Below are 27,145 nucleotides of genomic sequence, written 5' to 3' on the forward strand. Positions count from 1 at the left end.
CACCAGGAAGAGCGCCTTTATTTCAGGCAGGGTATATTCCAGATCTGGGCCATGGAGCAAAAGGCAGGGGCTGAGGTCCTGGGCCTCTCTTAGCCAGACAGGAAGCTCTCTAGCTGAGTATCCCAGCAGGCCCAGCTGTCTCTTCTCATCAGCCAGTCATCCTGGGGTTGAAGTCAGAAGTCAGAGAACAGAGCCTGCCATGTCCTTAGCTGTCACTGGACCAGAGATGCTTGATGGCCGGAGCTGGCAGCTTCGATACCATCATCATCCACTGCCTTCCCTGGTGCTCCTGGTAGACTTGGGCAGGGAGCTGTAAAAATACAAAGGTTTTGGGGCTGGAGAGATGGCTCAGTGGTTAAGAATACTGGCTGTTCTTGCAGAAGACCCAGGTTTGAATCCCAGCACCCACATGGCAGCTAACAACTGTCTGTAACTCCAGTTCCCAGGGATCCAACAGCCTCTTCTGTCCTCCTTGGGCATTGCACAGCATGGGCCCACTTACCTACATGCAGGCAATACACACATAGACATAAAAAATAATAAAGGCCAGAGGTGGTGGCACACGCCTTTAATCCCAGCACTCGGGAGGGAGAGGCAGGCGGATCTCTGTGAGTTCAAGGCCAGCCTGGTCTACATCATGAGTTCCAGGACAGCTGGGGCTACAAGGAGACCCTGTCTTAAAAAGACAAAAATAATAATAATAATAAATAAAATTTAAAAAAATACAGAGGGTTTTTTGTTTGTTTGTTTGTTTTTGGTCTTTTTGAGACAGGGTCTTCCTGTAGCCGCAGCTGGCCTGGATTCGCTATGGAAACCCGGCTGGCTCAAACTCACAGAGATCCACCTACCTCTGCCTCCCGAGTGCTGGGATTAAAGGTTTGCACCACTACGCCCAGTGGTAAAAATACAAAGGCTTTTATATTGGTGATGGGCTATTGCTGGGTGGATCTGAGGGGGTCTCAGGTGAGCCTGGGGGGCAGTCACTTCTTCCCCAGGGCTGATGGGAAGGAAAGGGTGCTGAGTGTATCAACTTTAGGGAAAGAGGGAGGGAGGATGAAGTTGGGCTCTGGGAGCAGAAACAATTCTTCCCTCCCTGCCCAGAGCTTCAGGGAAAAAGTGGCAAAGGGAAGGGTGGTTCTAAGTAGACTAAGGCGTCCTTGGAGCCCAAGCTACAGTGATTTCTTGAGATCCAGTCCCTGACGCTGTCCCTGGTGCTAGGCTGATAAGTTCGGTGGGGGGGGAGGAACCTCTGGGCAGAAATGGAGGCTATAGGCACAGACCTCTTCTGGGCCCAAGCTGCAGAGGATGTTGACCATAAGGACAGCTGCCCAGGGGCTGAGGTCTGGAGGTAGGAAGAGGGTTTGTGGAATTCTGAGCAGCCCCATTTGGGGTGGAACTCATCTCACCAGGAGACAGGATCTCTGGGGGCTTCAAGGCACAAAACTTCCCAGGGCACAGCTCAGCCTTCATGTCTCCACCATAGACTTCAGAGACACCCCCAGAGGCCTTCACTGTCCGCCTGCTGGCCCTAGTAACTGACCCTTACTGTCCCACACTTTTCCAGAAGTGTCAGTCTTTCACCAAGGAACCTGCCATCCAGGCATGAGAACTCATGTTCCCACATGTGTTCCTGTACCCTGGCCCACAGGTCTTGTGGGCAGTGTTCACTGTTCCAAAGGTGTTGAATCGATGAGGGAGAGGAGGACAGGATTGGATGGTGAGAGTGAGAATGTACAAGAGGTGCCAGGCCTGGGGCACAGGAATACATAAAGGGTCAGGTGCGGGGGGCGGGAGGAAGGATGGTGACAGGAGGAGATGGAGACCAGGTGCTGCCCAGGCACTGGGCAGAGGCTCCAGGTAGGGGGTAGGCGTCTACTGCAGGGATCCCACACCAATTGCAGGCTGGAAGGAGGCACTGTTTCTGAGCCAGGTGACAGTGGCTCCCTTCTCTTCCCCCAAATGCAGCTTCTTACTCACCAACAGCAGCCTGGCTCTGAGGGGCACCCCTCTGGGTGCCCTCAGGGGGCCAACGCAGCTCCCCACTTTCCACAGCACCCACCTCAGTGGGTCCCACCACGATCGAGGGCAGCTGCTGACAGAGCCAAGGGCCCTTCTCTTGGACACTCACTGCAGCCTGCAGGGGGAGGTGGCAATGGTGAGGGCAACGTTGGGCCATGCCCCTGGCTCCAACACTCCTGCTCTTCACCTTGCCCTACTAGGAAGGTCAAGGACAGGTTAAGGTGAGCAGTTCCTACCCTATCCCACCACTGGGGAAGGGGTACCCAGGGGACACTATAGGGCTGACATGGGCTCAGCCCCCAAATACCCATTTTACAGACAGAGCCTAAAACTGTAGAGCCCAAGTCATTTAGGAATGAATTCAAGGCTGAGTACTCCAGCTGCTTTTGTACCTGGGACCCAGCACAATTCCTTTCTGGGGGGTTCCCTGCTGGGTCTTTGGCCTCCTTCCTCCACATAGCAGGCCAAGGAGCTGGGAAGACGTTGCCATGGCAATCAAAGCTGGCTGTCACTCATTGTTCAGTGCCCACACGCCCTCTGGGCGCCCTCAACGTCTCCGCCTTCCATTCGAGGCCTTCCGAGGTGGAGGCTGTGGGACTGTCACAGCTTCATCTCTTGGTGCCCTGCAGCCCTGACCTTCCCGTCCTGCTCTGCATGGCAGGTGGTCTTCCTGGAGCTCCCCTACCTCAGTCCCTTCATTCTGGAAAGACAGCTTCCTAGTGCACGCCCACCTTCCCACAATGGCGCACTGCAGGAGGGCTGCCATGCAGCCCCTGCTCAGAACCGCTCAACACTGCCCGTTCATGCTCCACCCAGGACTCTTTTAACCAAGTACTGCAGATGACCCTGAGGTGTGAGAACAGGCGTCACCAGACTGGGCCAACTGTGGAATGAAAAAGCAAAGGGCAGCAGGGCAAGGACCCCATCCTACCCCCACAGCTGGACCCTCCTGGGACTGAGCCTCTGATGGCACTGCCAGTCCAAGCCTCCTTCCCCATCCGGCTCCCTCTTCACATACCATTTCCCTCCTGTCCCCCAGCCATGGGCCCTGCCCCTAGGGTCCCAGTGTGGTGCAGTGGCCAGGCCAGCAGGACCTTTAGGGTGGCTGTGTTGTGACCCTAGAGTCTAAGCTGTTCTCTTCACCAGTTCACTAGTCCCAACCCAACCTAACTTTGGAACAGAGTATCAGGACTGCTTCTTAGTGCAGGGACTAGATTTCATTTTGTTTTTTTGAGACAGGGTCTTACTATACAGCCTTCACTGGCCTAGAACTCACTATTTAGACCAAGCTGGCTTTGAACTCACAGAGATCCATGTGCCACAACCTTCTGAGTGCTGTGATTAAAAGCATGCACCACCATGCCTGGCCTCAGGGACTAGATTTTTATTTTATTTTATTTTATTTTACTTTTGAAACCAGGTCTCATGCCCCAGGCTGACCTGAAACTCACTATGTAGCCCAGGCTAGCCTTGATCCTTTTGACTCACTCCAGAATACTGGGATTACAGGAATACCCCGCCGTAGATTTAAATTTTTGCTACATAGACACTCCTACTGAAAACTGGATCTGAAGGCACCCTGGAATCATGTTCCCTGCAGAGAGTAAAGTGTAGTCTTGTGTTTGGGGGATAAGACCTGGTGTCCCCAGGTCCAGAAAGGGGTGCTAAGTAAGTTAGGGTGTCTTGCTTTCAATTGCTTTATTCATCAAACCTCTATGAAAAGAACAACAGCCTCCCTACCTAGATGGGTAAACTGAGGCTAGTAGTGAAGAGAGGCATGCCTGAAGTCATGGGCCAGAGCTTGAGGCTAGCTCCCTTCTGTTCCCTGTCCCCCAACCACTTACCTTCCCTGCTGGGCCTCTGGTGCCCTCAGCAGGACTCTCTGAGGCAGTGGGCTGTGGAGTGCTCATGCTGCTGCTGAGGGTGAGCTATACAAAAACAAGGGCAGACATGGGGTGTTCACAGCAGCCAGTATTGGGTGTCCCCATCCTCCCCACCATGGCCTGGCCCCCATCTGAGGTCTGATCTTTATCATGATACTCCCAGCTGAGCCCTCATCAGCAGAGCACTGGATAATTGCCACATAGTGCCCAGGGCATCAGAGGAGCGTGGCGGAATGAGAAAGACTAGTTGTCCAGCCTTGAGACCCAGGAAGGCTTCCTGGCAGAGATCAGCCAGCCTGAGGCCAACCCTATGGGTTGAGCAACAGGTAATCAGGGCAACTGGAGAGCTGCGTGTGCTGAGGCAAGGAACAGCAAGCAGAGGACACAGCAGAGCTGGGGACCCAAACAGGTTTCTGAGTTAGGAGGCTAGAATCAGCTGGGGCTGAGATGCAGCCGGACAGATGCTAAGGTGCCCAGTTTCTCCTCAAGAACCCCCCTTCAGACACACACCCCTGGACTAAGCCCTCAGTGCCTGCCACACAAGAGGGAAGGTGCCACCTGCCTTCAAATGGCTCTGCCCAGCCAGGACAGGTGCAGGTGAGGATTCAGGAACCATAGGCCCAGCCTCAGACTTTCTACTAGCTGGGCTCTTGGGGCCTGGCCCAGGCCAGAGGCAGAAATGAGGGTGGGATTTAGCATAATTGGGACAGGCACCTCAGTGCCCCAGGCACAAGAGGCAGGAGTGCAAGGAGACTGGGTCAAAGGAAAGCAGTGACCAGCAGGACCCAATGCCTTAAGACACCCTGGAGTTGGGGGTATACACTGATGGCCTCCAGCAAGACAGAAGCTTCTATTCTGGAAAATTAAGTTACCTTCATCAAATGCCCAGTTCTATCAGCTCAAATCCCAAGGAGTCCCAGAGAAGATTTGAAAGGGATCACATGCCTGCAGTGGGCACCCCCTGGCAGTGGGCAGCCAGGTCATAGCTACTCCTTCCTCAGTCTCAGAGCCTATGGGATGCATCCTGGCCAACTGCTCCCAGCGCCTCCAGTGAGCCCCCACATAGGATCCTGCCAACTTCCAAGTCCTGGAAACCTAGGCTAAGCCCTGGTTAGAGACCCAAATTGATGTAATTCAAAAAGAGGTTGGGGAGGCAGAGCACCCACTGGCCACAGTAGGGAGGCAAGGAAGTGACAGAGCTGGAAACTGGGAGGAGAAAAGAGCGGAGAGAGGGCAGACCTAGGGAAAATCCAGGGAGCCAAGAGCAAGGACAGCGCGCTGATGGAGAGCGGACAGATAGAGACCAAGGGTCCCCGGGGCTGCCTGGCTCTTGCTAGGTGCCAGGGTCCCCCGCCGGCAGAGAACACTTCCATAGGCTCCAGGGGGCCGTCAGAGGGCCTCTTGACCCAAAGTCTTGCAACCCCCATGGGCAGGGAGACCGTGGGACCCATGCCGGCCCCTTCCCCAGGGAGTTCCCACTGACTCCTCACCGCGCTCTCCCTCCTTCCCACGCATCCGCCCCGGCTTTCAGGGCGCAAGGCATCCCGAGGACGAGGGTGGGGAGAGGGTGCCCTGCGCCTGCCGCACACTCACCGCAGCTCCCTGCTCCCCGGCCTCCTCCGCACAGGCTCTGGCTTGCTCCCGGCTCCCAGTTCGCCTCCCCTGGCCCCCCTCCTCCGCACTCTTCGCACTCTTCGCCCAATTGCGCTAGCTCTTGGGCCTCTCATTCACACTCCCTCCCTCTGCTCAGCAGGGAGGACCACGGACTCCACTTCCCAAGACGACACCCCCTAGCCTGAGAACCTGGTCCTGGGCGCTTCAGAGACACCCCCCCACACACACACACCTCACATTCTCAAGGTTAGAATGTGAGATGCAGAGCTAGGTGAATCCGGATGTGTCAGAAGAGAATTCTCTCCAACAGGACAATAGAATAGAACAGAAGGACAAGGGAAAGTACTGAAGTAGGCAGGTTGGGGGATTGTCGCACCCAGACAACTCCATCAACCCAAGGCCACAGTGCATCATCCCTGGTCCATATAATTTTAGCATTCACTAATTGCTATCTATGTCCCGTTTACCTCATATCCACAACCAACATCCACATCTAGTCATCCAGGCACCACCCAACCAAATGCCCAGCAGCAACTATCACCTGTTTTCCACCATCCTGCTCTCAATCCACAGTTACCTTCTGCCTTCTGCTACTGTCCATCCATCCATCCTCCATCCCCTATGCAATCACCATCCAGTATTCAACATCCACTCACTACTTACCATGCAGCCATTATGCACACACCCTATCAATGTACCCAGCACTCATCCCCCGCTAGTCATCAGACCACCTGGTGATTTACCCATCCATCTTCCATGTATCCATCTATCATCCTTATTTTCCATCAACCAACAGCCATTAACTGTGAATATCTTGTCACACCCATCTGTTCACCATCCACATGCAATTTACCAAGCATCAACACACCATGAAAGCTTCCGTGCAGTAGACGTACATTCGTTCGTTTACCACCATCCACCTACCATCTACCCAGAATCATGCAATATGAAATAGGTTTCCATTACATAATAACTACTTGGGGCTGGAGAGATGGCTCAGCGGTTAAGAGCGCTGACTGTTCTTGGAGAAGACCCGAATTCGAATCCCAGCACCCACATGATGGCTAACAACCATCTGTAACTCCAGTTCCAGGGATGGGGGGATCTGACACCCTCTTCTGTCCTCCTCAGGCACTGTACAACACAGGTGCACTTACACACTTGCAGGCATAACACTCATACACATAAAATAAAATTAAATAAAGATTTAAATAATAACTACTCACCTGCCATTCATGCATCCATCCACACTTATTTAATTTTTCATCATCAATCTGTTCTCTATCTGTGTATCTACTATCCATGTACCTTGAACCACCCACTAGCCTCTATCCAATCAGCCACAATCCAGCTAAAACTCAGTCATCAGTGATTCATCATCCATGTTTCTATGAACTGCACTCCACATTCCACTCTTTTTCTCATCTACCACATGTGTGTATACTCATTATCCATCGCACAATATCTTGCCATCCATATCTACCCATCCATTATTCACTCCACATCCATCCAAGTATTTACCATTGTTTGTTCTAGAAAAAATTATTGAGTTCTATCTACGTGTCAAGCATTGCTCTAGCCACTGGGGATAGAGAAACAGCAGTGAGCGTTCACCTCCCATCATCTGTCCAAAACTGAGATGTCTCCACTCTCTGTCCAATCACAACCCACACATCATCTCCCATCTCCTCACTGCGGTTTGATAGCTACCTCAGTCATCTCTTCACTATCCACAGTTCAACTTTCATTAGTTTCCAAGATGTCATCTACTACTTAACCTTCCCTCCATTCACCACGCTACCATCACCCACCTTTCCAGGGTCCATCCATTTGTTATTCACCACATTCCATCTAGACGCCCAGGGACAGTGACACACAACCCATTATCCATCCAGCTAGCAAATATTTATTTGCTATCTGAAATGGTTAATCTTGGCTGTAAACCTGACTAGATCTGGAATCAATTATCTGAGTATATCTGTGAGGGATTTTCTGGATTACGTTAATTGAAGTGGGAAAACCCACCCTAAATGTAGCCAGAACCCTCTGGTGGTTGTCCAAATATAAGGGAGCCCTAGGAAAGCTTCTCTTTTTTGTCTAATTGCCTTGGCATCTCCCTGGTGAGTTCATCTACTCTTTACTACTTCATTGCCCTACTGCTGTCGCCACTGCCGCTACCAGCCTCAGACCTCAGAACCCTGCTTCGATCTTCCAGATGTACTGAAGACCAGTAGCTCTTGGCTCTCCAGGAGTCCTCCAGGCTTTCATCACCAGATTGGGCCTCCTGAGGCATTCAACCTTATAGACTAAGCAGCTACTGGTTCTCAGACTCTTCAGTGTGAAGACAGCCATTGTTGAACTGCCCTGTCTGTACCATGTAAGCCCATCTAATAAATCCTCTTTTAATATATATTCATTCTGTCAGCTGCGTTCCTCTAGAGATCTCTGACAATACACCATCTTCTTCCCATTCATACACTATACAGCCACCATCCAACTGGTCCATCACTCATGATCCATCCATCAATCCTATAACCACCAACATTTTTTACTTATTCTGTGAATAGACGCATCATAATCAATTTACTAATTATCCACCATCCACCTGAATTTCCTGTACCAATTCATGTACCAAGTGTCTTCCATCACTACCTGTTACCTGCAGTTCACCCACTATCGACTCATTCACTATCTATCAATCCATTGATTCAGCATCCACATCCAGCATCCACATCCAAACACGCTCTATTGATCTCCAATTCATCCATCACCACTCAGCCACCTTACACAGATGCATCCTCTATCCTCTGTCCATCCACCATGGTAGCACCATCGCCTACCCAGCTTTCAGTCCTACCTAGCCACTGTGCATACATACACGCCACATTCGCTCCCTCTACCATTGCCTCTAACAGTCCTTCCTGTGCTAACCACCCTCTCACCTAGTGACTGACCTGCCCATCATCCTTCACGTGTCCCTCCTGTGTTATCCTTGTATTATTGGTAATGGACACCACTCAACCATTTTCACTTCTCTCTCCCCACCTCTCATTTCCATAATTCATCTTTTTCCTACTGACCATTCTTTTCCCCATTCATTCATACATAGACTAACCACTCACTCATTGATAACTATAAGTGTTCCATGTAAATAATAAACATTCATTGCTCATAGCTACTGCTAGATTCTGAGATCATCAATATGAGTAAGAGTCAATTAGAAATCATGGTCTGAGTGTCCAAAAGGAGCCAACAAGTCAGTGAGAGGAGTGTCCGCAGAAAAATGTACATTCCAGGGCTGGAGAGATGGCTTAACAGTTAAGGGCACATACTGCTCTTGCAGAGTACCCAAGTTCTGTTCCCAGCACCCATGTCAGGCAACTTACAACCACATGTAACTCCAGCTACAGAGGATCCAGCGCCCTCTTCTGACTTCCTTGGGCATCTGCACTCACATGCACATACCCGCACATGTATTTAAAAACAAAAATAGTTTTTAGCCAGGCATGGTGATATACACCTTTAATCCCAGCACTCAGAAGGCAGGGGCAGGCGGATCTCTGTGAGAAGGAGTCCAGCCTGGTCTATATAGTGAGTTACAGGTCAGCTGGGGCTTCAGGGAGACTCTGTCTCAAAGAGGTCAAAAAAATTTTTTTAATGTGCATTGCATTGAAATATCAATGCCTCCATTTCCTGGATATGGGACGGATGAAGTTCTTTGCCCAAATTCCTTAAGAGGAGGGAAGTAAGGGTCACAGCAAGGTCTGCAGAGGCCTGGTCTGTGTCTTGTAATTGCAACTTGGGAGGCAGAAGGCTGAGACTGCAGGAGGGAGGGAGACATTCTGCAGGGTGGGACTACCTGGTCAGAGAATCAGCTCATGACATCAGGACAGCAAAGCGTTCTGAGGGCTCTAGTCAGGCAAGTTCTCAGGAGGGACCACCTATGTATATAAACTTCTCCACTCAAGGGCACAGGAACCCAAAGGTCAGGGCCTCTCCTTAGGGGGCTAACTTTAGGGTCACATGATAGTACTGAGTGGATCAGACACCTGGCACCCTGGCCTCTGTGGCTTCAGTTGAACCATCTCCACATACAGGTGACCTCACTGCAGGAAATGCTCTGTGCAGACATGCCCATCCCCAGTCCACCCTCCCTGCCCCCTTGCCACACAGGGAAGGAGTAGCTCTCCCTATTTATTAGTGCAGGTGTAAACTGCCACCGAAAGTGTTAGCTGTCATCCAAGGTGTTAGCTGACAGGAGACTCACAGCTATTGGGAATTGCTCCTGGCAGAGCTCTCTGGAAGTGCTCAAAGCTTTGAGGTATGTGCTATGCTGTGATGGATGGGGGCAGGGAGTACTGGTAAAGACCCGACAGAGCCCAGAGCTACCTACAAAGTCACCTTGGGACCTGACTTTGCTTTTGCCTCAGATTCTAGGTGTTTCTCCATCCTCCTGCCCCCACTTTGGGCCTTCTTCAGAGAAACAGGGAAAGCTGATAGCAGGGCTGTACGGTGGTCCCAGGATGGCGTGGATTGAATGAAGGTAAGAACGAATCACCTCTGACATCCTCTGCTGAGCCTGGTTCTCACTTTCCAGGCCAAGGACCCGCTTCCCAAATTTGGGTGGTGGCAAGTCCTGGTCTGGTGGATGCAGGCTTGGGGCCAGGATGCAGGTTTGCTCTTGTCGCCCTCTGGTGGCCATTCAGGTAAAACAGTCCGAGATTCCGTGGGCAAAGGGTAGACTTGGTGAGGCTCCGCCGTGGAATATTTGCAGGCGCTCTAAGCACTACTGTCTTTTTGGGCCCCGCGAACTGATCCTTTGTGAGAGGGCAGGTCCAAGACTTACTCCTGTCCTTGACAGGCTGACTGGCAGAAGATTTTTTTAAAGGTTTATTTTTATGTGTGTGTGTGTGTGTGTGTGTGTGTGTGTGTGTGTGTGTGTGCAGGTGCCTTCAGAGGCCAAAAGAAGGTGCTGGATCCCTGAGGCTGCCCAGGTGGGAAGGAACTGAAGTCCTCTGCAAAAGCAGCAAGTGCTCTACACTGGCTGAGCCCTCTCTCCAGCCCCGGTCTTTCATACACAGCACAGGGAAGGATGGAGGCTGAGAATGGGCTGACAGAAGGGAAGACTGGTGGGCTGGAGGAGTGCTCCTAGTCTCAGCTGTCTATAAAGAAAGGCCAGGCAAGGCCAGGATGCTCAGATACTAAAGCCCCAGCCCTGAAATACTGGTTGGCTGCAGAAAGTTTCTGGACATTATTAGATTTCAGAATAAGAAAAAAATATAATAAGGGAATCCTACCAACCAGCAGCTCTGGGGATCAAGGAAGCAGGCAAGCCCTGTGCACCTGGGGCTCTATGGGACCCCCAGAGTTGAGATCCATGACCATCAGCCACGGCCACAGATCAGACCGCCAACCTCTCTCCGAGGAAGGGGGCAATCTTCCCTCTCTGTAAGAGCGGAGTGGGGAGATAAGGAGGAACCCGACCTGCCCTTAATTGCTAGACTGGGCTGGATGGGAACCAGAGCTGAGCTGAAGGTGCTCCTTCAGCACCCCCTGCCGGCCTGGGGGACAATCGCAGGCTAGCCTAGAAAAGCCTTCTAGAGTGGGCCTATGGGGGGCGGGGAGGGAGACCCCCCCCTCCTAGATCCAACTCCTAGCTCTCCTTGTGCCCTGGACCGGAAGAGGAAAACGTAAGTTAGTAAGATGGGCTTGGGTATCCCTGTGGGGACTGTGAGTTGGGGTGGGAACCAGGACAGGCAGGGTCCTTGGTTCCCCCATGCATCTCCATCCGTCTCTGTGTCTGGCCTCTGGTTCCCCTCCATGAGAGCTAGCAGTAATTCAGGGTTGGAAAAACCAGGCTAGAAGGCCCTGCCGACATCCCAGTCCCCCTCAACTCATTTGCCTCCAGCACCTGCCAGAAAAATTCAGTCTGGGAGGTCAGTTTGGGGAAGGATAGGAGAGGCTAAGCTGGACCCCAGGGCCCAGATTCCCAGGGGTGTTGACACTCTGTTCACTAGGTAGGTGTGTGAGGGTTGCTTTGTTCTCTGAACAGATGAGGAAGTTGTGACCAGCGTGCTCTTTGTGGGCAAAGGAAGAGGCTGCCTGCAGGTCTAGTTGGACTGGCCGGCTCATCCCAGGACTCAGGCCCAGGAAGGAGCCATGTTGATTCCGGCTTGAGGGGCAGGTCTTCTGTAACTAGTGCAGGTACAAGCAAAGGATTAGACCACAGTGGTGGGCATGGGCATGGGTTCAATGGCCATGCAGGAGGCAGTTCTCACCAGGTGACCCAGAGTGGACTAGGGGAAGGGAGTTTCCCAGGCTGTCCCCACCAAAGTCAGCCCCTTCCTCCTCCTGCCCATCTCAAGGTCCCTGACCTTGTCTGTGTCCCCACCCCACCCATCCTGTTCTGGAGGGAGAGACTGGATTGGCTCATGGTGAGGACTGTGCAGGGCTCACCCCCAGAGATTTATTTTCTGTTGTGTTTTGTTGGTATTTCTTAAATTGTTTTTATGTGTTTAAAGTGCTATGCCTGCATGTATGTTAAGTGTACGCATGGCATTGCCAGAGGAGGACAGAGTGGGTGTCAGATCCCCTGGAACTGGAGTTTTGTGTGCTTGTTAGCTGCCATGTGGGTGCTGGGAATCAAACCTGGGTCTTCTGCAAAACAGCCAGTGCTCTTAACTGCTGAGCCATCTCTCTAGTCCCTGTGTCCCTGTTTTCCTGTTTTATTTCTTTTTGTTTCTTTCTTTCTTTCTTTTTTTTTTTTGTCTTTTTGAGACAGGGTTTCCCTGTAACCCCAGGTGGTCCGGAACTCACTTTGTAGATCTGGCTGGCCTCGAACTCATAGAGATCCACCTGCCTCTGCCTCCCAAGTGCTGGGATTAAAGGCATGCACCACCACACCTGGCTATGTCTTTCTATTTTAAAAAAATATTTTATTGATTATTTTTATTTTATGTGTACGAGTGTATTGCCTACATGTATTGAGTGCACCCATGTCATGCAGTGCTGTGGAGGTCAGAAGAGGGTTTCAGATTCCCTTGGAACTGGAGTTAAGGACGGTTCATAGCCACCATGTGGGTGCTGGGAATCGAACCTGGGTCCTCTGCAAGGGCAGTCAGTGTTCTTAACTGCTGAGCCATCACTCCAGCCCGTTTTTCTTTTTTTGAGACAGGATTTTATTATGTAGTTCTAGCTGACTTGGAACTCACTATATAAACCAGGCTGGCCTTGAACTTATAGAGATCCACCTGTCTCTGCCTCCCTAGTGCTAGTATTAAAGGTGTGCACCACCACACCTGGCTGAGTTTTCTTTTTTAAAATATATTTTATTTGTGTGTGTGTGTGTGTGTGTGTGTGTGTGTGTGTTTGAGTGTATGCACATGTGTGTGTGTGTCTGTGCATGAACAGAGTCCAGAAGGGGGTGTTGGATCCCTCTGGGTTGGAGTTACGGGTGTGTGCAGGATGTCTGCCTTGTGGCTTGTTACATCTGTGCAGGAAACTCTAGTTTTCAGCATTGTATAGCAATTACTCTTAACCCCTGAGCCATCTCTCTAGCCCTCACAGAGCCTTCTGATAACTCTACCCCGGAGGCTGGAGAGATGGCTCAAGGGTTAAGAGCATTTGCTGCTCTTGCAGAAGACCCGGGTTCGGTTCCCAGCACCCACATGGCAGATCACAAGCACCTGTAATTCCAGTTCTAGGTGATTTGATGCCCTCTTCTGGCCTCCCAGGGAACCAGGCACACAAATAATACACATACATGCAGGCAAAACCCTCATTCACATAAAATAAAAATAAATATACTTTAAAAAGAAAAAAGTTTATGTGTATAAGTGTTATGCCTGCATGTATATAAGTGTACCCAGGGTGGTGCTGGAGGAGGGCAGAAGAGGGTGTCGGATCCCATGGAAACTGGATGCCGTTCCCCTTGCTAATTCACTCCTGCCCCACAGAGGTGGGGGCAGTCCTTCTCTAGGGCCTGTTGATAAATAAACGAGCAGCAATTGTCATGAGCCACCTTTGGGTAACAGCATTTAAAATACATGCACTTTATGTGTATTTGTATAATATAGGAATGTTCTGGAAGGACTCAGGAGTTCTAGCCAATCTGACAGAACTTCCTGTGACAGGCACTGTTCATCGCCTCATCTTTAACTAGAACCTATTAGATAATTTCCTTTAATCCTGGAACCCCTGTGAGGACGGCATATTATCCCATGTAGTAAAGGAAGAAACCAAGCACAGAGAGGTTGAGAATGCTGCCCAGCATCACAGAGCTGAATGAGAGATGGAGCTTGAATTGGGGTAGGCAGAGTCCTGCCTGTTCACCAAGCTCTCTCTCCCAAATGTGGAGGTATACCTCTTTCAGTATTTGAAATTGTCAGGCCCCACCCCAGTGGGTGCCAAGGATCTCCCGTCCTCCCAGTAGCTCTAGGGACAGGAGCTGTTAATTTTCAGATCAAGTGGCTTGCCTCAGGGCACACAGCTGGCAAAGCAGGCTGAGCTTGGAGCTTGCCTCCCCAGACATCCTGCCTGCCACGAGCAGCCTCCCTGTCCTTGGTACTAGGGTGAACATCAGACACTCCCTACCCTTGAAGCCTTGTGTTTAACAGATTCTTTCTTTTTTTTTTCCTGGAGCTGAGGACCAAACCCAGGGCCTTGCGCTTGCTAGGCTAGTGCTCTACCACTGAGCTAAATCCCCAACTCCTAACAGATTCTTTTGGCTAATGGAGGCTGTACTCAAAACTCCTTGGACTTGAAATTCCCTGCTCTCCTTGAGGCAGAGCAGTGACCAAAGCCAGTCAGGTGGGGAATACCACTGCTCCCCTCCCCAGCCAGGACTGCAGGTGAGGGTAAAGGTGGTTCAAGGCCACTGTAGCCCCCCCCCGCCCCCCATCTTGCCTCATGCTGAGTGATGGCAACTCTGCCCCCAACAAAGGCTGGGAAGAAACAGATTCCCAAGGCATTACCACCTGGGTGTGTGCTCCAACAGGGCCTGGGCACACATCTTGTCCCTCCCCAGAGGCCCCCTCCCAGCAGCCCCAGCCTCCCCACCCTTTCCCACCTCACAGTGACTCAGCTGCACAGGCTAGCATTTCCTCCTGGCATCTATTCAGGAACGCACTGTGACACCATCAGCCAGCACCCCAAGCCCGGGACTGAGAGCTGATATTCCCCAGCGCTGCCTCCACCTGAGGGATGGAGGGAGAAAGGCTGGAAGCCAAGGTGAGAGGCACAGTCTGGAGCTCTGGCTGGGGCAGACCCCCTGCTCGGAGGAGCCCTGAAATTCAGGTTTAGGGAGGCGGTCTTCTGAGCACTACCTAGGGGTACCAGTCATTCTGATGGTAATAGTGATGATGCCATGGATGGTGCCACCACACCCACTACCTTATCTCAGCCATGGTCAGGCCTTGTGAGATGGTGACTCTGACTTTACTCAGGGCAAATGAAGAATAACCTGCTGTAACCCTCTTCCCTGCGCGAGCGCAGTATCCAGACACCTGTCGCCTTGAAGTCTCCATTCTTACTTAGGGCTTTGGTGCTGCTCTGGTGTTTGGATCTTGTTAGTGGGCAGAGCATTTAGGAAGTGGAACCTAGTGGGAGTTAGGCCATCAAGGGTAAGCCCTGGAAGGGAATATTGAGATCCTTCCTGTCACTCTCTTTGCTTCTTGGTCTGCCTGAAGTGGTCTCCTGCCGTGTGCCACCCCAAACCCCAGACCATGATATACTGTGTTGCCACAGGCCTAAAGCAAGAATACCAAGTGACCTCGACCTGGACCTCTGAAACCAAGAGTCACAATGAACCTTTCCTCCTTTAAAGTAGACTATCTCAGGTATTTTCTCACAAGAACAACTAATGCACACAGGTAGGGAGTTGGAGGAAGGTGTGTGTCCACAAGCCAAGGGCAGAGGCCCTGGAGGGAAGCTGTACTAGAACCTGTTAGCCTTGACCACCAGCCTAGAGGTCTCGGTATGGTTCTCGGCCTGAAACTGCAGCAGGATCTCTGATCTTCCCCCAGAGTTCTGAGCTAGTAGGTTCGGGGTGCATTTCTTTTCTTTTCTTTTTCTTTTTTTTTTGGTCTTTTTGAGACAAGGTATCCCTGTAGCCCCAGCTGGCCTGGAACTCACTATGTAGACCAGGCTGGCCTTGAACTCACAGAGATCCGCCTGCCTCTGCCTCCCAAGTGCTGGGACTAAAGGCGTGTGTCACCACGCCCGGCTTTGGGGTGCATTTCTAACAAGTTCCCAGGCATTGCTGCTGGTTCCTTGGAGACAATGCCAGGAACCACAGAGGAAGGGGTGGCCAGAATGAGGCCTTCATCCTGACTCTAGGTGATATAGGCTGTAGACTCTGAAAAGAATCCTTGACCTGCATGCCAGCCTCAAGACTCCCTGTCATCCCTGAGGCAGAGGGAGCCATGGGAGGCTTCGGAGCACAGGTGGGAGGTGGACAGTGCCAGCTTTTCTGAAGATGCCTCTGGTAGTCAATGGAAGATGGTGGGGCTGCCAGGGAGGGGAGGGGCATGTGTGCAGCAAGGGGTTTGCACAGGCTGCGTTGGTCAACGTCTCCAGTCCCTGCCCTTTCCTTGTCACTGTCAACAGCTGCTTTCTGTGACTCGAGGCCTGTCTGTGAGGACTGTGCCCACTGTACCTGTGAATTCCCTGGAGCCTCACCATCTATGGCCAAGGGACCCCTTTCTCCTTGCAAATGAGGATCTGGGGGCCTAAGTGAGCTCTCACCCAGCCTAAGAATGTCCTGAGTGGGCAGCTTGCTGGGCACTGCCAGGCTTGTGCTGTTGGATGCCAGAAGCAATGTTGGCTGCAGTGGCCCTTCCCAAAAGGACAATGAGCAGAGCAGGGCTTGTGGTCAGTCTAAACCAGGTAAGTGCACCACGACACAGGTGCACTTACCTACACGCAGACAATGCATGCATACACATAAAATAGAAACAATAAATAAATGTTTTTAAAAAAATAAAATAATAAAGGCCAGGTGTGGCGGTGCACACCTTTAATCCCAGCACTCGGGAGGCAAAGGCAGATGGATCTCTGTGAGTTCAAGGCCAGCCTGGTCTACATAGTGAGTTCCAGGACAGCTGGAGCTACAGGGAGACCCTGTCTCAAAAATACCAAAAATAAATAAATAAATTAATTAATTAAAATAAAATAATAGTTTATTATCTCTATTTTGTGTGTAAGTATATTGCCTGCATTGTATGTGCACAGTGTCATGCAGTGTCCGAAGAGGTCAGAAGAGTGTGTCAGATCCCTTGGAACTGGAGTTAGGGATGGTTGTTAGCCATGGTTAGTTAACTATGTGGGTGCTAGGAATTGAACCCAGGTCCTCTGCAAAAAGCAGCCAACTCTCCAGTCCCAGACTGGGTTTTGAGGAATGGATGGTCTATGGCCTTAGCTTGATTGCAAGAATTGTTTTGCAGTGTTTCTGGATTTTTTTTCTTTTTCTTTTTCTTTTTCTTTTTCTTTTTTTTTTTTTTTTTCGAGACAGAGTCTCATATAACCCCAGTTAACCTGGAACTTGACATGTAGCTAAGAATGACCTTAAACTAAACTCTTGATTTTCCTGCTTCTGCCTCCTGAGTGCTGGGATTACAAGCCACCAAGCCTGGTTGGATTTCTGCCTTCTGAGCGTCCTAGATTCCTCTGTCTATCTGCCTGTATGGATAGTTAGGCTTTCGTATTTCAATAAGAAGTCACATATAGTGATTATCACTATGCCTGTGATTGTACCAGCCCAGCAGAGGTCATACAGTACAGGGGAACTAAGGAGGCCGTGCAAGTGGCCTGTTTACCAGGGTGTGGGGAGGATCCTGGTCAGACAAGAGGGATGGGCCAGCTGTAGTCCCTCCTACAGGTCCCGAAAGGGCCTTGGAAGGAGGGCCGCCAGAGAGAATTCCAAGAGAAGGGCTAGACAAGAGCTGCTCTGTCAGCTACTGGGGAAAGAAATACCCCTTATACTCTCACCTGGCACCCACTGCATCCAGAGCTTGCCAGGATAACCCTCTTTGGCCTATGGAGCAGGATGGAGGTGGGTTCTGAAGGGAAAAGGCAAACCGCTTAGCCCGGTGCCCTTCAGCATCCATCATCATCCTCTGGAGGAAAATGTGTCCCTAATCCCAAAGACAACAGAGCCGTCAATCTCTGATGATTCTGTGACCACTAGAGTAGCATCTACCTGAAACCTGAGACTTGGTATCACCAGCAATCTCTGTATAAAGTGGATGGGCCTGCCAGAAGGAAGTAGTCCACAGACCCATGCTGACGCAGCCCTGCTTCCGGGACCTTCCCATGTCCTGTCCTGGGGGTGTTCCCAGGCAGCATTTTTCTCTCCTTAGCCTTGGAGAGATGACCAGAACTTTTTTTTTTAATTAAAAAATTTTTTATTTATTTATTTTTTACGTGTATGAGTGTATTGCCTGCATGTATGTGAGTGTACCCATGTCCTGCAATGCCGCGGAGGTCAGAAGAGGGTTTCGGATTCCTCTGGAACTAGAGTTAAGGACGGTTTGTAGCCGCCATGTGGGTGCTGGGAATTGAACCCGGCTCCTCTCCAAGAGCAGTCAGAGCTCTTAACCGCTGAGCCATCTCTCCAGCCCAAGATGACCAGAACTTTTGTTCATTCAGGACCTGAGTCCCCTCAGGGCACATTTCTAATGAGTTTTCTTCCTTTTCTGCAATAAGATTTATTAACAAGTAATGGGAAGAGTCTCAGTGAAGTCCTTGGGTTCTATCAAGGACCACCTTGCTTGACTAGCAGAACCAATTCACCTTCCCCCTGGTCATTGAGACTGGGCCTGTTGGTTTGGTGGCATGAGTGGCCCGCACAGATGGTGGGGGCGGGGCAGCCTCACATGTAATCCTGTAATCCACGGGAACTGGACTGTGTTTCCTGAGGGGAGCATTCCTTTCTTGGACACTAGCCCAAGGTCACAGGAAGGAAAGTGAAATTCCTGTGTGCTAGTCCTTGTAAATAAGGCCCCCCCCCCCACCCCCGGCCGTTCTTGTACTCACGAAGCACTGAACTCCTACAGTGTCTGCTGAGGAAGGCACAGACCACGCCCTGCAGGACGGGGCTGACGGTGAGACATGTGGTAGTCAGGGGATTTCATGGGCATGAGCCCTTGCCATACTTCCTTCATAAAATGAATCCCGCAGTTCATAGAGACGGTGTTTGAGTTGCTATGGTGATAGATAAATAAAGCATTCTCCTAGTCCAAAAATGGTGGTGCTGGTAGAAGTGATGTGGCTGGAAAAGCAAGGTCTCCTCGCCTGTAATACAGCAAGTAAATCACCTTCCGCTCTGCGTTGTCTGAAGGACTCTAACGTCAGTAACCTGGAGAATGGCTTAATGTGAACAGCCTGGGTCCCTGCTGCTCAGATTTGGGCTGTCAGCCACAAGGGAAGCCATCTCAGCCTGGATGAAGGAAGTCCGTGCTGTGGAGCCCTGTGTGGCCTCCATCCCTGTCTGTTCGGACATTAATTCATGGGTCCTTTGAACAGACACAGTGGCATGGGATGAGAGGCCAGCTGATGTGCTCAGAAGGGTCATTTTGTCTCTGTACCTACTGAGAGCTTCCTCCCCTGCAAACCTTGCTTGGTGACTGTTCATCCTCTTTAGGCAGGCGTTTTGTGCCCATCCTGAGAGCCACATCTACTTTCCTTTCCCTCAAAAATCTTTCAAAGCCTCTGATTGGCTGACTGACCCATTACCTGTATATCAGCACGGAGTTTTGCCTTCTGGGAGGATTTCTCTTCAATATTGTCTTTTAGAGCCTTACCTCATCTCCAAACTCTGGCTGAAGCTGTCACATCCTGGAGAACACTCTTTCTGCCGGCTGCCGGCCCCATGTTTCTTCAGCCTGTGTTCACTGACCATGAGGTCATAGCTATGGGGTAAGAAGAGTTTGCAAAACAGTAGGGAGCAAATACCATGGACTTTAAACCACCCGCACATGATGTGTACTCTCTCCTTCCACATATATTTGGGTCCAGTGTCATTTTACGACGGAATGCTGTTGTGCATACCTGGTTTTATGATATAGTAGATAGCATCTACTTTTCGATGGACAGATAGCTTGGGTTGAATAGTTTCTTGGCATCCATGACGAGGCATTTAACTTTCACTGAGACCTAGCAGGAAGTCAGAAGTGGAGAACAGTCGTTGGAAGAAATGGACTTACTACCAAGCCCTGGAGTGTCCCATGCAATTCCCCTACCAGGACTTGCTCCACAGAACATTCCTGGCTGCCTTTCACCTCTCTCTCTCTCTCTCTCTCTCTCTCTCTCTCTCTCTCTCTCTGTCTGTTTGTATACGTGGACGTCAGAGGACAACTTTGTGTATCATTCCTTACGAGCTCGCCACCTTTTTTTTTCCCAAGAAAGGGTCTTTCACTGACCTAGAAATCACAGAAATCAGCTAGGCTGGTTGGCCACAGAGCCCAAGGGATCCGCCTGTCTCTACCTCCCTAGTACTGGGATCATAAGTGTACACTACCATTTTTGTTTGCAAGAGTTCTGGGGCTTGAACTCATGACCTTGTGTTTGTAAGGCAAGCACTTTATCAACTGAGCTATCTCCACAATTCTATACTTTCACAATCACAGGACCTGTTGAGTCATGAGGATTCTGCTGGGTCATGAGGCTAAAGGAGCAGGCAGCCTACTCAAAGCCTGGACCTACTCACCCACCCATTTTTGCTCTGGTTTCCATCCAAAATTGGCAGTCTGAGAGGATGCCCAGCGAATGAATCAGAGAAGATCATGCAAGGTAGTAAAAGTTATCTAGAAAGTTCCAGTGTGTATAACCCCAAGCCAGAGCTACCCCGTGTCTCTTCATGGTGAACTTTGGGTACCTGAAAACGCCTTTTCCTAGCTCTACTTTTGGAAAATATTTTTGCTGAGCATTAAATTTTAGGTCAGCGTTTTCTTTCTGTTTGTTAAAGTGTTGATCCAGTTGTGCTCTTTCCAGTGAGGTAGTTGGTGTCTTCCTTATTTTTGTCTTTATATAATGCGTCATTTCCCTTTGTTTTTTTCTTATCACTGGTTTTGAGCAATTTGTTTCTAAAATATTTTTATTATTTTTATGTGTATGAGTGCATTGCTGCATGTGTGGAAGCACACCCATGTCGTGCAATGCCTGCGGAGGTCAGGTCTCCTGGAACTGGAGTTATGGACTGTTGTCAGCTGCCATGCAGGTGCCTGGATTCAAACCTGGGTCCTGTGCAAGAGCAGCCAGTGCTCTTAACCACTAAGCCATCTCTCCAGCCCCTGGTTTTGAGCGATGTAAGACGTGACTTGGCATAGTAGTAACTGGTTATTCTCAGGCTTCCTGTGCTTTCGTTTCATTGAATGTCTTGAATTTCTAGGTTTATAGTTTTCGGTGAGTTTGGAAAATGTCACTATTTCTTCAAATGCTGCTATGTCTGTCCTCTTAGTCTCTTTGCTGTTCAGGACACAAATTATCATGCAAGGTGAGTCACCTGGTGTGCTAGTGGTGTCTTTGGATTATTTTTTTCTGACTGTGTAATTTTATTTTTAAATTCATCTATTTTCATTTTATGTGTATGAGTGTTTTGCCAGCATGTATGTAAGCACACCACATGCATGCAATACCTGCAAAAGCCAGAAAAGGGTGTCGGGGTCCCCTTAAACCAGAGTTTCAGATGGCTGTTAGCTGCCATGTAGGTTCTAGGAACTGAGCCCTAGACTTCTGCAAGAAAAGCCAATGCTCTTAACCACTGAGCCATTTCCCCAGTTCCTCATTGTCTTGTTTTAAATAATTCTATATATTTTCTCTGGTTTACATTTATTTATTTGTGTACTTGAACACGTACATATGTGCATGGGAGGAGGTCAAAGGCTGATTTACAGGAGTCAGTTGTCTGCTCCCACCCTGTGGGTCCCGGGGGTCAAACTCAGATCATCAACCTTGGCAGCAAGCCCTCCTACTACTGATCCACCTCACCAGCCTCTTGAAAAATTCTATTTCTAAGCCTTCAATTTCATGAATCTTTTCTTAAGTAATGTCTGCCATTAATTACATGCCGCATTTTTTTCACTTGGGGGCTGTAGTTTCATCTCTGGATGCTCAACTACAGTTTAAACATTATTTTCATGATTTAACTTTTAAAAAAAATATTTTAGCTGGGTGTGGTGACACACACCTTTAATCCCAGCACTCGGGAGGCAGAGGCAGGCAAATCTCTGTAAGTTCAAGGCCAGCCTGGTCTACATAGTGAATTCCAGGACAGCTGTGGCTACAGGGAGACCCTGTCTCAAAAAGACCAAATATTATTTTTATGTTATGTGTATGAGTGTTTTCCTGCATGTATGTAAGTGCACCCGTGTCATGCAATGCCCGTAGAGGACAGAAGAGGCTGTCGGATCCCCTGGAACTGGAGTTACGGACAGTCATTAGCTGCCATGTGGGTGCTGGGATTCGAACCTGGGTCTTCTGCAAGAACAACCAGCGTTCTTAACCACTGAGCCATCTCTCCAGTCCCATGATTTAACTTTTTGAGCATAGAGAATGTAGTTATCATAACTGTTTTAATGTTTTCTGCCAATTCTCTTACCTGTGCAAACTCCAGGTTGGTTCTGGTTGTTATTCAATAATCATAAGCTTATTCTCCTGTGCATGGGTTGTTTTCCTTCTAGCTTGCTTGAAAGTTTAGTGATCTTTGACTAGATGCCAGACATTATGATTATTTTACCATTTTGGATGCTCTGTATTTTCTCTGATAAACATTTTGTAGATTTTTTTGTCCTGGGATGCAGTTAAATTACTTGGAAAGAGTTTGCTAGTATGTCTTGTTTTGATGATTTGTTAGGCAGATATGGAAGAGTGCTTAGTCTAGCTTCCTCTACCTCCTCCAGTCTAGTACCTCCTTCTCCTCCCCCTCCCCTCCCCCTCTTCCTCTTCCCTCCCCTTCCCCTCCCCTCCCCCTCTTCCCTCTCCTCCCCATCCTTTCCCCCAACCTTTGGGCTGAACCCAGAGTCTCACAGGTCAGTCTAGAAAGTCTGGCTGAGGGTAGGGGGGTAGTGGATGGATTCCAAGTAGTGGTGATCCCACTTCTAAGGCACAACTCTTACAGTTTGTATCTAGAATGTTCTCTCAAAGGCTCCTGTGTGGAATGCTTGCTGTCCAGCTAGGGAAGCTAGGAGGAGGTGGTGGAAACTTCAGGATGCGGGGTCCAGTTGATGGAATAGGTCATTGTGGGCATGTTGATGAAGGGGATACTGGACACTTGGATCTTTCCTCTCCCTCTCTCTGCTTCCTGGCTGCCATGAAGTGAGAATCTTTTCTTTGCCTACATGCTCCTTGCCATGATGTTCTGCCTCCCATTGGCCCAGAAACAATGTTAAGTAATCACAGACTAGCAATTGGAGCCAAAATAAGTGCTTCTTCCTCTAAGTTGTTGTTTTCCCTCGGCCATTTTTCACAGTGACAGAAAGCTGACTAACACAACCTTCTTGAGACTTCTATCCAGTGTCCATGAATTATGGGTTTTTCTACTCTGATTCATGGGAAACATTTTTGTCTGAATGAACCCCAGATACCATGTCTTCTAATCTTTCAGAAATTTCCCTGGCCTCAGACATTTTCCTCTTCTGTGAGCACTGGGTAACAGGCTGCTGGATCCCTGAGTCCCTGACTCTCTCTGGGGTATCTGCTCTGCTGTCCTGAGAGTTAGTCTCCTCAGCCCTCAGTGCCTCCGCACCTCAGGGACCTCACTGGTTCCTCTCAGTGTTCTGCCCTGGCTGGGGGAGGGGTAGTGGAGCATTCATCCTGTCTACTGTCTCAAGGAGAGAGGGAGGGGTCACTGCATTATATCCCCTATTTCCACTGTCATTATTTCATATACTTTGTTTTCATCATTTTTGTTTTTGAGACAGGGTCTCCTTGTAGCTCTGGCTGGCTCAGAACTCACGAAGTAGGCCAGACTGGCCTTGAACTCACAAGATCCAATTGCCTCTGCCTCCTCTGCAGGGATTAAAGGCCTGTGCCACCACTCCTGGCTGTTTTTTTTTTAATTTTTATTTTTTTCGTTTTTGGTCTTTTTGAGACAGGGTCTCCCTGTAGCCCTAGCTGTCCTGGAACTCACTATGTAGACCAAGGCTGGCCTTGGACTCATAGAGATCTGCCTGCCTGCCTCTGCCTCCCGAGTACTGGGATTAAAGGTGTGCGCCACCATGCCCGGTTTCGTTTATTTTTTTAAGACAGGGATGCATGTATGGCAGACTGTCCTTGAATCTGAAGTAGCCAAACAGGGCCTTGAACTTCTGATCCTTCTGCCTCTACTGGGAAATAGGCCTGTGTGCTATGTCATGACTTGCACATGCTGGGCAAGCACTCTACCAACTGAATTACAGCTCCAGTAACCCCCCCACACCCCCAATATTTTTCTTTTCTAGACAGGGTCTCACTCTGTAGCCCAGGCTGGTCTAGAACTCCCAGTGATCTTGCCTTCACCTCCTGAATGTTGGAATTACAGGCAGAAGTTAGTATTTTAGTACCAGTTAGATCAAGCAAATTCCCATCTGTTGATTGATCCTTTGGGTTTCTGGGTATTTCATTGTTCGTATTTGCTCATTTCTCTTTGGGATTGATTACCTGTTCTTAGTGACTTGAAAGGACCCTTTCAGGCACAAATGGCAAGTCTCTCACACTGATTTTGAGAAAGGGAAACTTTGTTTCATGTAGTCAGATTCCACTGTCTCCTCATACAAAGGCTGTGGCTACTGACCTGAAATCCCACTGTGACAGCCTGTGCTATGACGCCAGAGTCAGCCAACTACAGCCCTAAGCCATTTGCTTCTTCTGTAAATAAAGTTTTACTGGCACACAGCCACACTCCTTTGTTTATACATCTATGCAGATGTGGACTTCTCAGGAATCAAGAGTTAATCTTCCAGATTGCTTATGTAGATTATAAAAGGAAAAGCTTGGAAACCTGCCCCACACTCTGAACCAAGAGGCAAAGAAGAGGATTTGGTGAGCTGATCCTGCTGCAGGCAGAGCACGGCATTCTCAGAAAGACAGATATCAGCATGTCACTTTAGGCACTGATTGACCCTCTAGAAGGGCTCCTACAGCCACCAGGTCAACACTTACCCAGGAAAGTGACACATCTGCTTGGGTTAAGGGAACTCAGGAGGGAAGGCAACAGGGATCTCCCCACCCCTGCCCCGAAGAGCCCATGAATATGCCTAAAGAGGGAGTCATCTTTATTTTCTACCAGCCCAAAGGACTGGAACCCTTCTGGTCACATCGCCTTCCTCCTCCTGGCACAGCTTAGGGAGTGGCAGCAAACTGAGCTGGATGACAGGTTGAGGAAAGAACAGGGAAGACACCCAGCTTACTGCCCTCTAACCATCACTTATCCTGGTGCAAAGGGCCCAAGCTGGGTGCAGGGGTAAAAGTGCAAATCAAATAAAATTCAGAGGTTTAGGTCTGTAGAGCTGGACATTCTAATTTTTGAACCAAGTCTTTGCTTGCAGCTTGAAGTAACTGTGTTGTGTACATTTTGGGGTGCTAAGATAAGCCAGTTTGGAGTGGGGGTGGTGTGTTGGTCACAAAGCTCAGAAACATAGTCTAGGCCAAGCCATTTATTTGTAAGGACATCATGGACTCTCATGGAGGCCAGAGAACACTGGCAGCTGGCTTCTGTGGTCTAGGGGCCAAAAGCCAACACTTGGCCAAGGCTATTCCACCCATTGGCTGGTCAGACTTCCTGCTTTCTAAAATAATAACCCTACCGCACAACAGCAACCACTGAAATTTGAGTTCTATTATGAACCCAGCAGTAGGCAAAGTGCTCTGTGGGTGATGACTCACTGAATCCTTTCCAAAACCCACTGATGTACAGGTAGCTTTTGTTTTTTCAAACATCTGAGGAAACTGAGGGACAAAGGTTTCTAGTCCCAGGCAAGCAGACAAGGACCTGGACCCACTGTTTCAAGGAACGCCTACAGGGTACACAGTTCTGTGATAGGCCCCAGGGGCTTAAGCAAGGTGGGCCTGAAGGGTCATAGAGAAACAGATCTGGGATGAGCAGACATACTAGAGGCCGTTGGGAGAGGCATCCCAGATTGGGGTAGGGAGGCAAGTGAAAAGTCCAGACAAATCCAGCTATCTGGTCACCCTACTTTTGGTCTTTATTCTAAAACTGCTCAGACTCTAGTTTTGGGTAGGGTGATCTTTTTGGCTTTTGTTTTGAAAAAATATTGAGGTATCAAACACATACAGTAAAAAAGGGTACCAACTGATGAATATACTTTATTACCAGACCCCCCCCATACTTTAACAGATCTCCAATACTTCTCTGATGAGGACTTTGCTCTGCCCAACACACTACTCAATATGGGACCACTTTGTGGTTTTTAAATATTTTCTTTATTATTATTTTTATGTATATCTCTGTATTGCCTGCATGTAAGTTCAACCCTGTCGTGCAATGCTTGCTGAGGACAGAAGAGACCGTCAGATGCCCTGGAACTGAAGTTACAGGCGGTTATCAGCTGCCATGTGGGTGCTGGGATTGGAACCCCGGTCCTCTGCAAGAACAGCCAGTGCTCCTCACCGGTGAGCCACCTCTCCAGCTCCTTGCCTGTTTTAAAAAACTAAGGATCTGCCGGTCGTGGTGGCACACGCCTGTAGTCCCAGCACTCGGGAGGCAGAGGCAGGGGATCTCTATGATTTCAAGGCCAGCCTGGTCTTCATAGTGAGTTCCAGGACAGCTGGGGCTACAGGGAGACCCTGTCTCAAAAAGACCAAAAAAAACCCCCCAAACCTAAGGATCTATAAACGTACATGTAAGTGATCTGATGTGGAGGACAGCTCGGAGGTTCATATATGTGGGCCTGTGTGAACCCAACCAAGTCATACCACATTTCCTGCAGCCCAGACGGCTCCAGGGACCCTCAGTCACTTCCGGTGCGTCTTGCTGCTGTTGTCTCCCCACAGGGCGCTTTGCCACAGGCTATTCTCAGCTTGTAAACCCTCCTGACCCTCCTCCGCTGCACCACACGCCCCTGCTCTGCTCAGAAGCACCCCTCCCAGGGCCCCGTGTCCCCCCCGAGCGCTCCTGCACTTTGCAGGCTGGGGGTGTCTGCTGGGAGGGATGTTCTCCATCAATCTTCCCAGCACGCACGGGCGGCGACTGGCCTGGAGACACGAGCTTACTTCCTAAGAGGTCGCCAGGACCTGAGCAGACACCCGGGGTTGCGCGCCTGCAGCAACCATGCACGCCGGCTCGGTGCGCAGCGGTGCAACACACGGCCCGAGGCCGCCGCCAGCCACCTGCAGAGCGGTACCGACTCCCCATTCCTCCGCAACGCCCGCCTTAATCCGCAGCCCCAAGATCCGCACCACGGCCTCTGCGCACGCTCCTCACAACTCAACGCCCTACCCGGGCGCCTCTGCGCATGTGCCATCCTGCGCATGTGCCACCCACAATCACAGCGGCGCACTCTGCGCCCGGCCCCTACGGCTAGCCGCGAGGCCCAAGCGCCGTGCGTCTCCGCGGGCCGAGGACGGGGCGGCGCGCTGAAGTCAGCGCCGGCCCCGCGGTGGTTGGCTGCGCCGCGCTGGCCGCTCCCTGGTTGGCT

The 27,145-nt window shown here is 50.1% G+C and overlaps 1 protein-coding gene across 5 annotated transcripts; it reads right to left on the reverse strand.

Moving 5' to 3' along the window:
• On the reverse strand, positions 1–19,403 carry Lbhd2 (LBH domain containing 2). 5 transcript variants are annotated; one of them, XM_029559901.1, is made up of 5 exons: positions 19,316–19,378; positions 18,549–18,806; positions 3,864–3,947; positions 1,978–2,134; positions 1–310 (listed from the first exon to the last, which is right to left on the reverse strand). In XM_029559901.1, the coding sequence occupies exons 3-5, from the start codon at positions 3,927–3,929 to the stop codon at positions 213–215; spliced, it is 321 nt and encodes a 106-aa protein (XP_029415761.1). In that variant the 5' UTR covers positions 3,930–3,947; positions 18,549–18,806; positions 19,316–19,378; the 3' UTR covers positions 1–212. The 5 variants fall into 5 exon arrangements, with proteins under 5 accessions (XP_029415761.1, XP_029415762.1, XP_017651686.1 ...); XM_029559902.1 differs by lacking the exon at positions 19,316–19,378 and adding an exon at positions 17,502–17,647 and having other exon boundaries at positions 18,549–19,155; XM_017796197.2 differs by lacking the exon at positions 18,549–18,806 and having other exon boundaries at positions 19,316–19,403.
• Between the last annotated feature and the right edge of the window lie 7,742 nt (positions 19,404–27,145).

Source organism: Nannospalax galili, unplaced genomic scaffold (genome assembly GCF_000622305.1).
Source record: "Nannospalax galili isolate Female #2095 unplaced genomic scaffold, S.galili_v1.0 scaffold188, whole genome shotgun sequence".
Classification (NCBI taxonomy): Eukaryota; Metazoa; Chordata; class Mammalia; order Rodentia; family Spalacidae; genus Nannospalax; species Nannospalax galili.